General features: G+C 45.0%; 1 protein-coding gene across 1 annotated transcript; it reads right to left on the reverse strand.

The window, feature by feature from the left end:
- Positions 1 to 7,147: 7,147 nt before the first annotated feature.
- LOC138952672 (uncharacterized) lies at positions 7,148 to 13,269 on the reverse strand. The gene is made up of 4 exons (XM_070324404.1): positions 13,096 to 13,269; positions 8,983 to 9,126; positions 8,200 to 8,419; positions 7,148 to 7,931 (listed from the first exon to the last, which is right to left on the reverse strand). Exons 1-4 carry the CDS (start codon positions 13,267 to 13,269, stop codon positions 7,465 to 7,467), a joined length of 1,005 nt encoding a protein of 334 aa, XP_070180505.1. The 3' UTR covers positions 7,148 to 7,464.
- Positions 13,270 to 13,738: the final 469 nt, after the last annotated feature.

The raw sequence follows: 13,738 nt of genomic DNA on the forward strand, positions 1-13,738 counted from the left end.
TCTCACGTAAATCCTCTGGGGTTGTGGTTGGGAGGGAGCTGTTGTCCTTTATATACTTTACAATGTTGTTGTAACGGCCTTCAGTCATAACAAGAGACCTAGGATGGTCGGCCTGTTCTTTTGCGAGGGTCTCGCCGATTTCTCGCCAGACTGGATCCATGTTGGCTGGGAGAATGACGATGGTCAGAAAGCGACGGGCACACACAGTGACACTGAACACCTGGGGTGGAGGTCACGACGCGATCGTAAGGCATTTACAAACGAACTTAGCGATACGTCTGTCGTTTAGTGCTCGAGATCTTAACTTCACCAAAAATGTGAGTCGTATCTTCGCACGTAAAATACGTGCGTCTCATGACCTCGGGCCCCGGTCACAGTGAGTTTCCAAAGAATGACGCTATCACGTGTGACAACAACTCAATGTGAAAGTGAGCAATGCTCACACATTAGGAAAATAATAGGTTTTACTGAACGCAGTTTGCTTTGTAGGTGAACGTGTATCGGCGCAGCCATCTGTTTTTCCGCAGACGTGTAATAGCGCAACCGTCGCCGGCTGCGCCAATACACGCGGCATGTACCGGCGCAGCGCCATCTTAAGATGGTCGTAATCGTAAGAATGCGCGTAACACTAGCACTAACCCCATAATGCCAGACGCCAGGCGGAGCAGCCACTAGATTGCCAATTTTAAAGTCTTAGGTTCGAACCCACGACCTCCCGATCACGGGGCGGACGCCTTACCACTAGGCCAACCGTGCCGGTGCACGCAGGTAGGTTGTAGCCGGTTTTAGCGTGTCTAAATGGAGGGATATGGTTGGCCTTATTCCACGAAAACGCCGCAAGGCAAGATCTGACACGACAAGCCAAAAAGTTTGCACTGTGTCTAAAAAAACACACCAGTTCCTTGCAGATCTTTGACGTCGGAACGACAGATATAACTGACATATTGTGTTTGCTTGTTTGTTTGTTTATTTGTTTGTTTGTTTGTTTATATATTTGTTATCCACAGTGGGCGTCTGTGGTGGCAGACGTGGGAGGCCAGGTGGGCCTGTGTCTTGGCTTCTCTCTGATGACAGCAGCGGAGATGTGTGAGCTCTTGATTCGCATTGTGCGCCTTCTGCTCGCCAGGCTTCGCCCTCGCGCACGTGCCAATGAAATTCAAGACTTTGCTATGAGATGAACAGAAAAGGTGTGATTAAGGTCGCAGTGTGGGTCGCCATTTCAGAACTCGCCAGACTTTTACCTGGGATAAGTCAATTCCATCCTGACTGCCTCGTGTGCAAAGTGGATGATTTTGCATGGCCCGAATTCTCATATCGCCACTAGTGTTAGTTTAAGAACATAACGCATTAAAAACTTTCCACTCTTGATTTTTGGTGTGTTTTCGAGTGGAGGTATGGTCTTGTCCCATGTCAGGTCTGAGGGTGGGGGCAGAATCGTTTACACGGGAATGGCTGTTCCTCACAATGCGCCCCGTCTGCCTCATCATGCCGTTACCTACATGTAGTTACATTTATTTGTGCAAGTTGGGAAGGGCTGATGTGAACAAGATTGAGAAAACAACGCCAGTAAAGCCGGGAAACAAAACTCACAACATGAACAGTTAAAACAAATAGTGTCATTTTTGTCTTGTCTCCAATTGCTGTTTGATTGCACCATGCATCATTTCTGTGTGTAAGTTGTGAACAACCGATGTAAACGAGTAACATTCTAGCTGTATCTCTATGACAGAGGAAAAAGTCGCCTGATCCATTTTATGTTATTTATTGTGCGAGTATTGTGTTCTGTATCTATAATGCACTTTTATTCTCTTAGCAATTTGTTAATTTCCGAAATGTGTTTTTTCCTCAACATCGATAGATGTTGCTTTTGTTTTTGACCTGATTTTATTGATTGTGTAGATGGTGTAGTGTTTGAGAATCTGTTACCATCTAAGGGAAGCAACTGCTATAGATGTGTTAAGTAACTAACGAGAGTTAGTTCCCTTGTTACATACTCTGATCATCTTCATGGCTGACAATAAACACAGCTTGCCCCCTCAAACCATCGTTTGTCGGCTTTATCGTATACATGCATGGTGAACGTGTATCCACCTTCATCACAGACATCATATTGGCGACGAGGTAAATTATTTTACGTACATATCGGCTCTACCTTGTGCAAGAACTTTGTAATTTCACTTTTCTGACTTGCCACGTGCTCCTCAACTTCCAACATGGCTGAAGAGTTATCTGCACTACCTACTTATCCTTCGTTTGACTGTTCGTCTGATGGCGTGTCTATCAGATGGAGCAAGTGGATCGTAAGACTAGAGAACCTGTTCGTTGCATTCAACATTGCCAACGACAAGAGGAAGAAAGCGTTGCTGCTTACGTACGCTGGGAACGATCTGAATGACATTGTGGACTCTTTTCCAGCTGCTGATCTGACCCCTCGGGATGGTGAGACTCACTTCCAGAAACTTGTTGATCGTATCAATGAACATTTTAACCCACAGATCAACAGAGAGTATCAGGTTTTTACCTTCAGACAGCTCACGCAAACATCTGACAGTGTTGACATTTTTTATCAACAGCTGAAACGACATGCCTCTCTCTGTAACTTTGCAAACATTGAGTCTGAAATTAAATCGCAGCTGATAACCGGTTGCAAAGTGAACAAGGTGCGAGAGAAGGGCCTGAGCAACCCAGGAATAACACTGTCTGACCTCCTGCAGTATGCCCGCACATTGGAGTTGACTGCTTCTTACTCAAGAAAAATGCATGAAGACGGTGCAGTTAACCGACTCCATCGTTCAGCTACATCAAGCCAGCATCAGCCTGATCGACGTCATCACCAGCCCCGCCGTAGTCAAGCCTCACACCGTCATAACCAGCCAACCGAGCAATGCAAGAACTGTGGTGGTACATGGCCGCATGAGAAGGGACAGCATTCGTGCCCTGCTTTCAACAAACAGTGCCGCTCCTGTGGAAAATTCAACCACTTCTCATCCGTCTGCCGTTCCAGTCCACGCAACACGGCAAGATCAGGGACAGGTGGAAGGGGCAGTGCATCCTCTTCCTCCTCCCCCCAACAGCCTCGCTCTATCAAGCACAAGCCCAAACCTGTTCACCACGTTGAGCAACATGATGAATGTGACAACAACGACGCTTCGTTCATCGACGACGGCAATGACGCAGACACTGAGTACGTCTTCACTGCAAACGGCAACTCGAATCAACTGCCACGCTTCAAGGTCTACCTCAACGGACAACAGACAACCTTCCTTGCTGATTCCGGAGCTACAGTCAATCTGCTATCACGGACAGATTATGAAAGTCTTACACCCAAGCCACCGCTCAGCCCGTCAAACGTGAGAATCTCTGCGTACGGCAATCAACACTCCATCCGTTCGTTTGGACAGTTTCGCGCTGAACTACACACTGACACAGCATCCTGCTCAGCCACGATATGTGTTGTTCCAGGCAATGAGAAACCCATCCTGAGCTGGTCAACCTCGCAAACACTCAAGCTGCTGACCACCGTCCACTGCATCGAGCACAAAACTCAGCAAGAGAACCAGCTTGGTAAACTCAATGATCGACAAATCAAACTCCACATCGACGAGACGGTACAGCCTGTCGCTCAGCACTACCGTCGTGTTCCCTTTCATGTCCGCAAGCATGTGGAAGAACAAATCCGAAAGGATGAAGAACTTGGTGTCATTGAGAAGGCAACTGGTCCAACACCATGGGTATCTCCTATAGTTGTGGTGCCTAAACCCAAGTCTCCAGGCAAGGTACGCGTGTGCGTCGACATGCGTTCTGCAAACAAGGCCATCAGGAGAGAACATCATGCTACCCCAACACTTGATGAACTGAAAACCATGCTCGCAGGTGCTAAAGTTTTCAGCAAGCTTGACCTGAACCAAGGCTACAACCAGCTAGAACTAGCTGAGGAGTCACGCTACATTACGACGTTCTCCACACATCTTGGTCTCTACAGATACCGACGCCTCTTCTTTGGTGTGAACTCCGCAAGCGAGATCTTCCAAGAAACCATCAGGCAAGTACTGTCTGGCCTCAAGGGTGTCGTAAACATCAGTGACGACATTCTCTGCTACGGTACGTCACAGCAAGACCATGACAACAACCTACGCGCTCTCATGCAGCGTCTCCGTGAGAAAGACCTCACTCTCAACACTGACAAGTGTGAGTACAACAAGAAGTCGCTTGAGTTCCTTGGTCATATTTTCGGGGAAGACGGCATCACCCCAAGCCAAGACAAGCTCAAGACCATTCTTGAACTGCCAACACCAACCAACGCATCTGAAGTAAGAAGTCTTCTCGGCATGATGAACTTCTGTGGTGTACACTTCATTCCAAACTATGCAACACTCACCCATGAACTCCGTCTGCTGACAAAGAAGACAACACCATGGTCGTGGAATGAAAAGCATGACGCAGCCCTCGGAACGCTGAAAGCAGAACTCAGCAAAGCAACGACTCTTGCTTACTTCAATCCAGGAAAACCGACAGAGATCTACACCGACGGCAGTCCTGTAGGCATCTCTGCAGTCCTGACCCAAGACAAGCACATCATCCAGTTTGCAAGCCGAGCGCTCACTCCAACAGAACAAAGATATTCACAGACAGAACGTGAAGCACTCGCCATCACATGGGCCTGTGAGTATTTCCACATCTACCTGTTTGGTGCTACATTCACTGTCTACACTGACCACAAGCCTTTGGTCAGCATGTTCAACAACCCTCGTGCTCAACTCTCTGCTCGTGTTGAACGCTGGGTACTGAAAACACAGCCCTACGAAATGACTGTTCAGTACCGACCTGGTTTCGACAACCCCGCCGACTATCTCAGTCGACATCCAGTCCAACAGCATCCCAGCAGCAGAGAAGAGAAGATCGCAGAAGAGTATCTTCACTACGTTGTCGACACGTCCACTCCAAAAGCCATGACGTTAGACACAGTCATCTCAGAAACAGCGAAAGATGTCACCCTTACGGCAGTGATCAACGCAATCCTTACCAGTGACTGGGAAGCCAAAGACGACGTTGACACAAAAACTTTCAGAACCCTCTACTTGTGTCGTTCAGAACTCTCACTCAGTCACAACGCATCAGTTCTACTCAAGGGTACACGCATCGTTCTCCCAGAGTCTCTTCATCTTCAAGCTGTGAAAGTCGCTCACACTGGACATCAAGGCATCGTCAAGACAGTCGCCCTGCTTCGAGAAAAGGTTTGGTTCCGAGGAATGCAAGAGACTGTTGATAAAGCGGTGAAAAACTGCTTAACCTGTCAAATCTCCACTCCCACACCAGCCAGAGAACCGCTGAAGATGTCTCCACTGCCCACAGCACCTTGGTCTGAACTGAGTGCTGATTTCGCAGACGCACCCAACGGAAACATTCTCCTTGTCATCACAGATGAATATTCCAGATTCACCGTTGTTGACATTTTGCAATCAACATCCAGCCGGAGTGTGATTCCACGTCTCGACAAGATCTTCGCAGAATACGGCATACCAGATGTTCTGAAGACAGACAATGGCCCACCATTCAACAGCCACGAGTTCGCGACATACGCAACACACACCGGGTTCAAGCACAGGAAGATCACCCCCCTGTGGCCCCGTGCAAATGGAGAAACGGAACGCTTTATGCGTACCATCAAGAAGACTGTCAAAGCCGCCCATGCACAACAGCTGAACTGGAAACAGGAAATGTACAAGTTTCTTCTTGACTACAGAACAACTCCACACTGCACAACTGGTGTCGCACCTGCTACTGCCCTCTTTGGTCGCAACATCAAGAACAGACTACCACAACTCCCGCCGCAGCAGCCAGCGGACGCAAAGATGAGACAACAGGATGCCCGCGCCAAAGGCAAGATGAAGCTCTACGCAGACAACAAGAACTATGTCAAACCAAGCAACCTTCAGATTGGTGATTCTGTTCTCATCAAGGACACTTCCATTAAGAAGTCTACTCCTCCATTCAACCCAACACCCCTCACTGTTGTGTCAAAGAACGGTTCTATGATCTCTGCGCGCCGAGGAAACAAGATAATCACGCGAAACAGCAGTTTCTTCAAACGCTCCCCCAGACATCCAACTCCTTCAGAAACAAATGACGCTGAAGCTGACGCCGAAGCTGAAACTGAAGCTGTTACTCTTCCTCACACAGATGAACCAAACTCGCAACATGCACATAACAAGCAAAACCAAAACGCACAAAACACACATACTAACATCGCACCAACTCCACGTCGTTCGCACAGGGAAAAACATTTACCTACCAAACTGCAAGATTTTGTTCTGACTTGAACGTTGAACTGACTGATGTTTTGTAAAATCATTTTATTTCTGGTGCCTGTGCAGACATATTATTTTCAAGATTTTTCATGTCAAGTGCCTATTGTGTCGTTTTATTTCACATTGCTGTTTAGCATCATTTCACAGTATTTTTGGGTAACACGTAAATTCAGTTTTGTTTTGTTTTTCTTTAATGAGAAGGGAAGATAAGTACACTAATTTCTACTTTCATTATCATTTGTTAGTACTTTCAAAATTCATAAGGCTGAAGCATTACTTCATAAGATTTGGAGTGAGAACATTTTTCTTGTTGAATGTAAAGTTAAACATTTCTAGTCAGCATTACATTTCTACTTCTAGGCATCATTCTTTAATCTTCAGGAGAAGATATCATTTCTTATCATTTTGCTTGTCCAGTTATCCATTTTGTAATTTTGGATTTTACTTCTTAAAATTCAAGAAGGGGAGAGATGTAGTGTTTGAGAATCTGTTACCATCTAAGGGAAGCAACTGCTATAGATGTGTTAAGTAACTAACGAGAGTTAGTTCCCTTGTTACATACACGAATCATCTTCATGGCTGACAATAAACACAGCTTGCCATCGTTTGTCGGCTTTATCGTGTACATGCATGGTGAACGTGTATCCACCTTCATCACAGACATCATAGATGGTTATTATTTTTTTGTTTCTAGTAAATCAAAATTTTCCATCGTTATGTGAGAACAGTTTGTTGTGTCTGCGTGAATGTTCGTATCGTGTGTGTGAGTTCGTTGTTTCTTTGTGAACTAAAAAGCCGTATTGGCCAAGAGAAAAAATTCATAAAACAAAAACACAAAATAAACTTGTAAAACTGTCCTTAATTTCAGGAATACGAGCTTCTTTTGTGATATCTATGCCGTTGAGATCAGTTGCATCGAATGATTAAGAGAGTTTACTTCAGACACCAAGATGAATACTTATGTGAGTTTACCACTGGCATCAAATCTAATGATAATGAGAGTTTACCAAAGGCATCAAACCGAATACATCAAATCGAATCGTTATGAGAGCTTAATTACCATAGGCATCAAACCAAAACAATTGTGATAGTTTAATCATAATCATCAAGTCGAATAATGTTCAGATTTTGTCACAGCCATCAAATCGAGTGATTTTTAAAGTTTACCATAGGCATCAAAAGAAAAAGGTGCGTCGTAACCAGGAGCGTCAGGGTACAACAAGAACCCTGTGAAAGTAGTCCCTGGGGCGTAGTAATCCACCAAGTTATCCAGCGAGCGCAGCCACACGTCCTGGCGGTGTTTCAAATGCACGACGCCGTGCACAGTCCCCAGTTGTGTCTCATGTCCCACGTTACGTGTGGTTGATAAAGCCACCACCAACCCGTCGATGAGTAAGGCGAACATAGAGCTGGCGTTAGCCGTCTGTAATCCTGTGGTGGCAGCGAAAAAGTAGGTCCCGTCCATCGGCGTTCGAAATTTACCCGTAGCGGAGTTGTAACAGCTGCCCTCGTTGGCTGTCACGTTGCTAAGCACCAGGGTGATATGCCCGAAAGGCGGGGTGGAGGTGTTCCACAAGTTGCGAGCGTGAAAGTGGACGTGCTGTCTGGTCAGGTTGTCCAAATCTGTTGATACAGAATGGCTTTTTTGGTGGCGAATCAGATGCGCACAAAAAATACAGCAGAAGTTCATTTGAACGCTTAGAAGACGTTTTGCCCTTTTTTCTTCAGTTTATTTTTTAAAGGACTTCATTAACTTAGAACTTATCATGTTCCGGAGTCTTCTGTCTGTACGAAACAAATCATGCACGCAGTTCCAAACACACACACACACACACACACACACACACACACACACACACACACACACACACACACACACACACAAACTCACACTGTATGTCATCGAGGCGTTTACCCAAGGTTGAATTGAACTCTTGCAGCTTGGACTCAATGCCAAGGACGTGTGATGTCAGAGATGTGTTGGAGCCCCTGAGTCGCCCTTGTTCAGCTTTTCTGACGTCATGTTCTTTCTGCAGAGCTGCCTGCTGAGCCTCCAGTATCAGCATCCTCGCGTCCATGCCGTCCACGTGAAGCGTTGCCTCTCTTTTAGGCTGACAAATAAAAGCCTGATTTTAGCATAACTTAAAAGTATTCATCCTCGTCATTTAACTGGTTTTGTTCAATATAAACATGATAAATTCGAAATGAGGGTCAAAATGTTTGTTCCACATAAATGAAACAGTAGGAGCATGCCAAAACTTTGGATTATCTTTAGCAGTTGACGAATTGCGTTTCCATGTGTTGATGCTGAATGGTAGCAGTGAACTCATTTTCAGAGTGATAATCATAATCTAAGGTCGTGCTTACTAACCTCGGGTCGGAAAAGGAGAGAGACAGTATTGAGAGACAGAGAGAGGCAGAGACAGAGGGACAGATAGAGGGGGAGAAAAAACGGACGAGAAGAGACTAGAAGAGAAGATAATTATTTTATTCATGAGGGTAATAAATAACAGACAGAGAAAGGCGACAGACAGACACAGAGAAAGTTAGAGCGAAAAACAAAGAGTGATACAGACAGAGAGAGACAGAAAGAAAGCGAGGACAAAAAAAAGAGAGCGCTAGACATACAAAGAGGCGGACAGACACACAGACAGACTGACACACAGAGACTGACACTGTTTTCATCTAGACAGGCGAGATGTGAGGACTGTCTCGGGATGCCACAGACGTAGTCACCACCCTCCACAGGGGCAGATAACAACAGAGTGAAGTGCCCGTTTTCGTAGCTGGTACCAGTTATCGTCCTTCCTGTTGGTATCTGGAACAGTGAGATTAGTTTTCGTTCTTTGCCGTGTAATCGATTTGGTTCACCATCTCAGATCTGGCCAGGCTTTTATGGGATAAGATCATTTCCTCCACTTTGACTAACACAATCAACGACCTTGTTGATTTCTGTGTAGAGTGGGGTATACTTTTTTACACCCCCGGTATAGGGGTGTGTATAGGATTCGGTCGATGTGTTTGTTTGTTTGTGTGTTTGTGTTCGCATATAGATCTCAAGAATGAACGGACCGATCGTCACCAAACTTGGTGAACAGGTTCTATACATTCCTGAGACGGTCCTTACAAAAATTGGGACCAGTCGAACACACGGTTAGGGAGTTATTGGTGGATTAAGATTCTACAAGGACTTATAGAGGGACATATTAATGGTCAAAGGGAAATAACCTTCTCAGTTGGTGGCAGTGAGAATGGTAAGGACGGGGCAAGGACTACTAAAGGGAAGTGTTTTTCCTACCTCGGAGGAATTTCTTGTTTTTAATAGAAAAAGTCGTAATGGGCGGTATAAAATCCATTCAGCAAAAACAAAACAAAACTCTACTCTGCACGGTAAGCAGTCAGTGTGTTGAGTTTTGGTATGTTTCCAACCTTAAAGCCTAGCCGGATCTAAGCGAATGAGATTAATCGTTTACACGGAAAGGACTGTGCCTCTTCGCACATACACTCTTCAAAATAAGTTAAGGATCGGTTGAAAAAACGGATCTAATTATAAAAATTTGCCAAAAAAATTAAACATCAACATAATAATTAAAAGATTAATGTGTTTGAATTAACAAATGAACAATGAGTCTTGACCTAGAATTTTGTTTGGCAGGCAGAGTTATTTCCCTTTGTGGGACTTCTCAAAAGCTTCTGCATTTTGGAAGAAAAAGATTGTTTGTTATAGTCCCATGACATTTACGGAACGCATGCCAGGGCAAAAGGTTGTGATGCACGTGCTACAATGAACATTGCTCACCAGCTTGTGTTTAAAGGTTGACACGCTGACACAATTATGCACAGTAGCAACATGCCCCCACGAAGAAAACTGAGCGATTTGGATAGAGGAAGGGCAATAGGATGGCTACAAGACGGTGTTGCTGCCAGGCAAGTGGCCCAGAGGCTTGCAGTGGCTCCCTCTGTCATCATCAGACTAAAACAGAGATTCCACGCAACTGGAAGAGTGCAGGAGCGACAACGTTCTGGTCGGCCCAGAGTCACCACACAGCAACAGAATTGTATAGACATATTATTTTGATGAAGTAGTGTATGTGTGTGTGTGTGTGTGTGTGTGTGTATGTGTGTGTGTGTGTGTGTGTGTGTGGTGTGTGCGTGTGCGTGTGCGTGTGTGTGTGGTGTATGTGTGTGGGTGTGTGTGTGTGTGTGTGTGTGTGTGTGTGTGTGTGTGTGTGTGTGTGTGTGTGTGTGTGTGTGTGTGTGCGTGCGCGCGCACTCGTTTTTACCGGTCTCGGTAGTTTGCCAGTGTTAGTTTTTGTGCGCATGTAACAAGTTCTATGTTTATCTCTTTAGACTTCTCGTTTATTATAAACTAGGCTCTTTTTACATTTGGTCAAGTTCTTACTAAATGTTTTAACATAGAAGGGGAATCAAGACGAGGGTCGTGGTGTGTGTGTGTGTGTGTGTGTGTGTGTGTGTGTGTGTGTGTGTGTGTGTGTGTGTGTGTGTGTGTCTGTGTGTGTGTGTGTGTGTGTGGGTGTGTGTGTGTAGAGCGATTCAGAGTAAACTACTGGACCGATCTTTATGAAATTTTTCATGAGAGTTCCTGGGTATGATATCCCCATACGGTTTTTTTCATTTTTTCGATAAATGTCTGATGACGTCATATCCGGCATTTTGTAAAAGTTGAGGCGGCACTGTCACACCCTCATTTTTCAATCAAATTGATTGACATTTTGGCCAAGCAATCTTCGACGAAGGCCGGACTTTGGTATTGCATTTCAAATTAATGACTTTGGTCATTAAAAATCTGAAAATTGTAATTAAAATTATATTTTTATAAAACGATCCAAAATTACGTTTATCGTATTCTTCATCATTTTCTGATTCCAAAAACATATAAATATGTTATATTCGGATTAAAAACAAGCTCTGAAAATTAAAAATATAAAAATTATGATTAAAATTAAATTTCCGAAATCAATTTAAAAGCAATTTCATCTTATTCCTTGTCCGTTCCTGATTCCAAAAACATATAGATATGATATGTTTGGATTAAAAACACGTTCAGAGAGTTAAAAAGAATAGAGATATAGAAAAGCGTGCTATCCTCCTCAGCGCAACCGCTACCGCGCTTTTCTGGATTGTTAATTTCACTGCCTTTGCCACGAGCGGTGGACAGACGATGCAACGAGTGTGCGGTCTTGCGGAAAAAATGCAATGCATTCAGTTTCATTCTGTGAGTTCGACTGAGCTTGACTCAATGTTGTATTTTCGCCTTACGCGACTTGTTTAATTATACATTCAGGAATAGTGTATTCACTCTTTACGACTAAGAGAGGATCGCTTCATTCAGAGACAGGCCATGCAACAAAGAATGGCTACGGCAAACAACATTGGGCAACGCCTACAAGCTACCACCACCACTGTTGTTAGTGGTCAGACGATCCGAAACCGCTTACACAACTTTGGCTTGCGTGCAAGGCGTACAGTCCGAGGAACAACCCTGACTGCTAATCACCGAGCAGCTCGCCGAGCCGGGTGCACTCAACATGTGAGATGGCAACGTCAGCAGTGGGCTCAGGTGTTGTTTACAGATGAGTCCCGCTATTGCTTGGAACCTGCTGATGGTCGCATCCGAGTGTGGAGGCGTCGCGGAGAGCGCTTCGCAGAAGGCGCTGTTCTGGAACGACAGCGTTTTGGCGGAGGCTCTGTGATGGTCTGGGGAGGGATCAGCACACGTCTAAGGACACCTCTGTACCATGTAGTGGGCAACTTGACCGGTGTCCGCTACCAGAATGAGATCCTGCAACCCCTGGTCGTTCCAGCCCTCCAAGCGATCGGCCCTCGTGCGATTCTTCAGGATGACAACGCACCTCCCCATCGCTCTGCAGCTGTAAACACCTTCATCCAGCAGGCCAGGGTCAACAGGATGCTGTGGCCAGCCAACAGCCCGGACCTGAACCCCATAGAGCACATGTGGGACGAGCTTTGTCGTCGGGTACAGCAACATCACCCTCCTCCTGCCAATCTGGGTCAACTGCTGCAATGGCTCCAGCAGGAGTGGAATGGTGTTCCCAGAGCATTCATATGCAACCTGATCCACTCCATGCGCCAACGATGTGTTGAATGCCTGGCACACAACGGAGGGCACACGCGTTATTGACACTGATTCACATTGTTGTGAATTCCATTTTCGAGGGTTGTCACGTTTGACACACTCTAGCTAAATTGTCGCTACCGCGTTCGATCTTTGCTTTGTTTGTCATTACTCCTTGGTTGTTTAATTATATAATTTTTTAAAAATGAAAGAATTCGGTCTTGTCTGTTTTGTGTGGCGTGCTTGTAAAAAAGTGATCCTTAACTTTTTTTTGAAGAGTGTAGGTTCATCAAAGTCGAGGTGGGCTGGAAGGGGGAGGAGCACAAAAGCAGTAGCTCTCAATTTTGTTTTGTTTAAATCCGAATATTTCTTTTTTAATGTGTGTGTGTGAGGAGGGGGAGTTGGGTAGGCTTTGTTGTCTGTTTCTGCAATGAGCTTTAAATATGTTCTATTCCGACGGATATTTGATTCGTAGATAGATAAATTAAACTAGAGTGAGACCGGCAAGAGAAGCAGACAAACTGGCTGACATACTAACAGACTGACAGAGACAAATCAGACGAAATAAAAGCTCATAAAGCTAAACATGCCTAACAACAAGACCGTTATGTGTGCACGAGTGTTTTTGGCTGTTGTTCGATGAAGCTAATTAGTCTGATTTGTATTAATCATCCGAAACATGTCCCTTACCTGCCACTCTACATCGAACGGAGGATGATCCGGGAAGGTGAAGTTACCACAGCGCAGCTCCAGTGACCAGCGGCCATTTTGGTCCTGCACAGCGACATCGCTCTGTATCACGTGCAACGCGCTGTCTGTTGTAGGGAGGTCAGCTGAGGTCAAATTAACAGAACTATCTTTCATGTATCTTTTTACCGGATTAGCCTATGCCTGATTCACACAACAGCATTTGTCGTGCGTCTTTTCACAGTGTACATGCCATTTTGCCATTTTCGTCAGTGTTATGTTGCACACTGTAGCTGTTAAAAAAAGAAAAAGGAAACTAACATGATATGGAATGACAGGTTGCCATGGCGCCGGTTGGTATGGAAATGTCCAAGACGGAGAGGTGGTCCGTGTGTGTACTGGTAGTACTGGTCCGTGTGTGTACTGGACGATGACGACGGCTATGACGCAAAGATGAACTCGCTTTGCATAAACTACAGTACTACAAATAGTTTAACATTCAACATTGTAACCGTTATATCAAACAACCTAAAACAAACATATGTAGCACTTTTATCTATCGAGTAAAGAGCGTATAAATAAGGCAAGCAAAGTCAAGAGTTATCGTAAAAAGCAACGACAACAACGACAACAATATCTAGCTCAT

The sequence above is a fragment of the Littorina saxatilis genome, linkage group LG1 (genome assembly GCF_037325665.1).
Source record: "Littorina saxatilis isolate snail1 linkage group LG1, US_GU_Lsax_2.0, whole genome shotgun sequence".
NCBI classification, from domain to species: domain Eukaryota; kingdom Metazoa; phylum Mollusca; class Gastropoda; order Littorinimorpha; family Littorinidae; genus Littorina; species Littorina saxatilis.

What these genes read in the sequence shown, in the direction of transcription:
- LOC138952672 (XM_070324404.1), bottom strand. Translation starts at nt 13,269, where the DNA reads ATGAAAGATAGTTCTGTTAATTTGACCTCAGCTGACCTCCCTACAACA. An exon ending in CGTTCGATGTAGAGTGGCAG is followed by an intron (nt 9,127 to 13,095) that starts GTAAGGGACATG and finishes TCACTGTTCCAG; the next exon opens with ATACCAACAGGAAGGACGAT. An exon ending in ACGCCTCGATGACATACAGT is followed by an intron (nt 7,932 to 8,199) that starts GTGAGTTTGTGT and finishes CTGTATCAACAG; the next exon opens with ATTTGGACAACCTGACCAGA.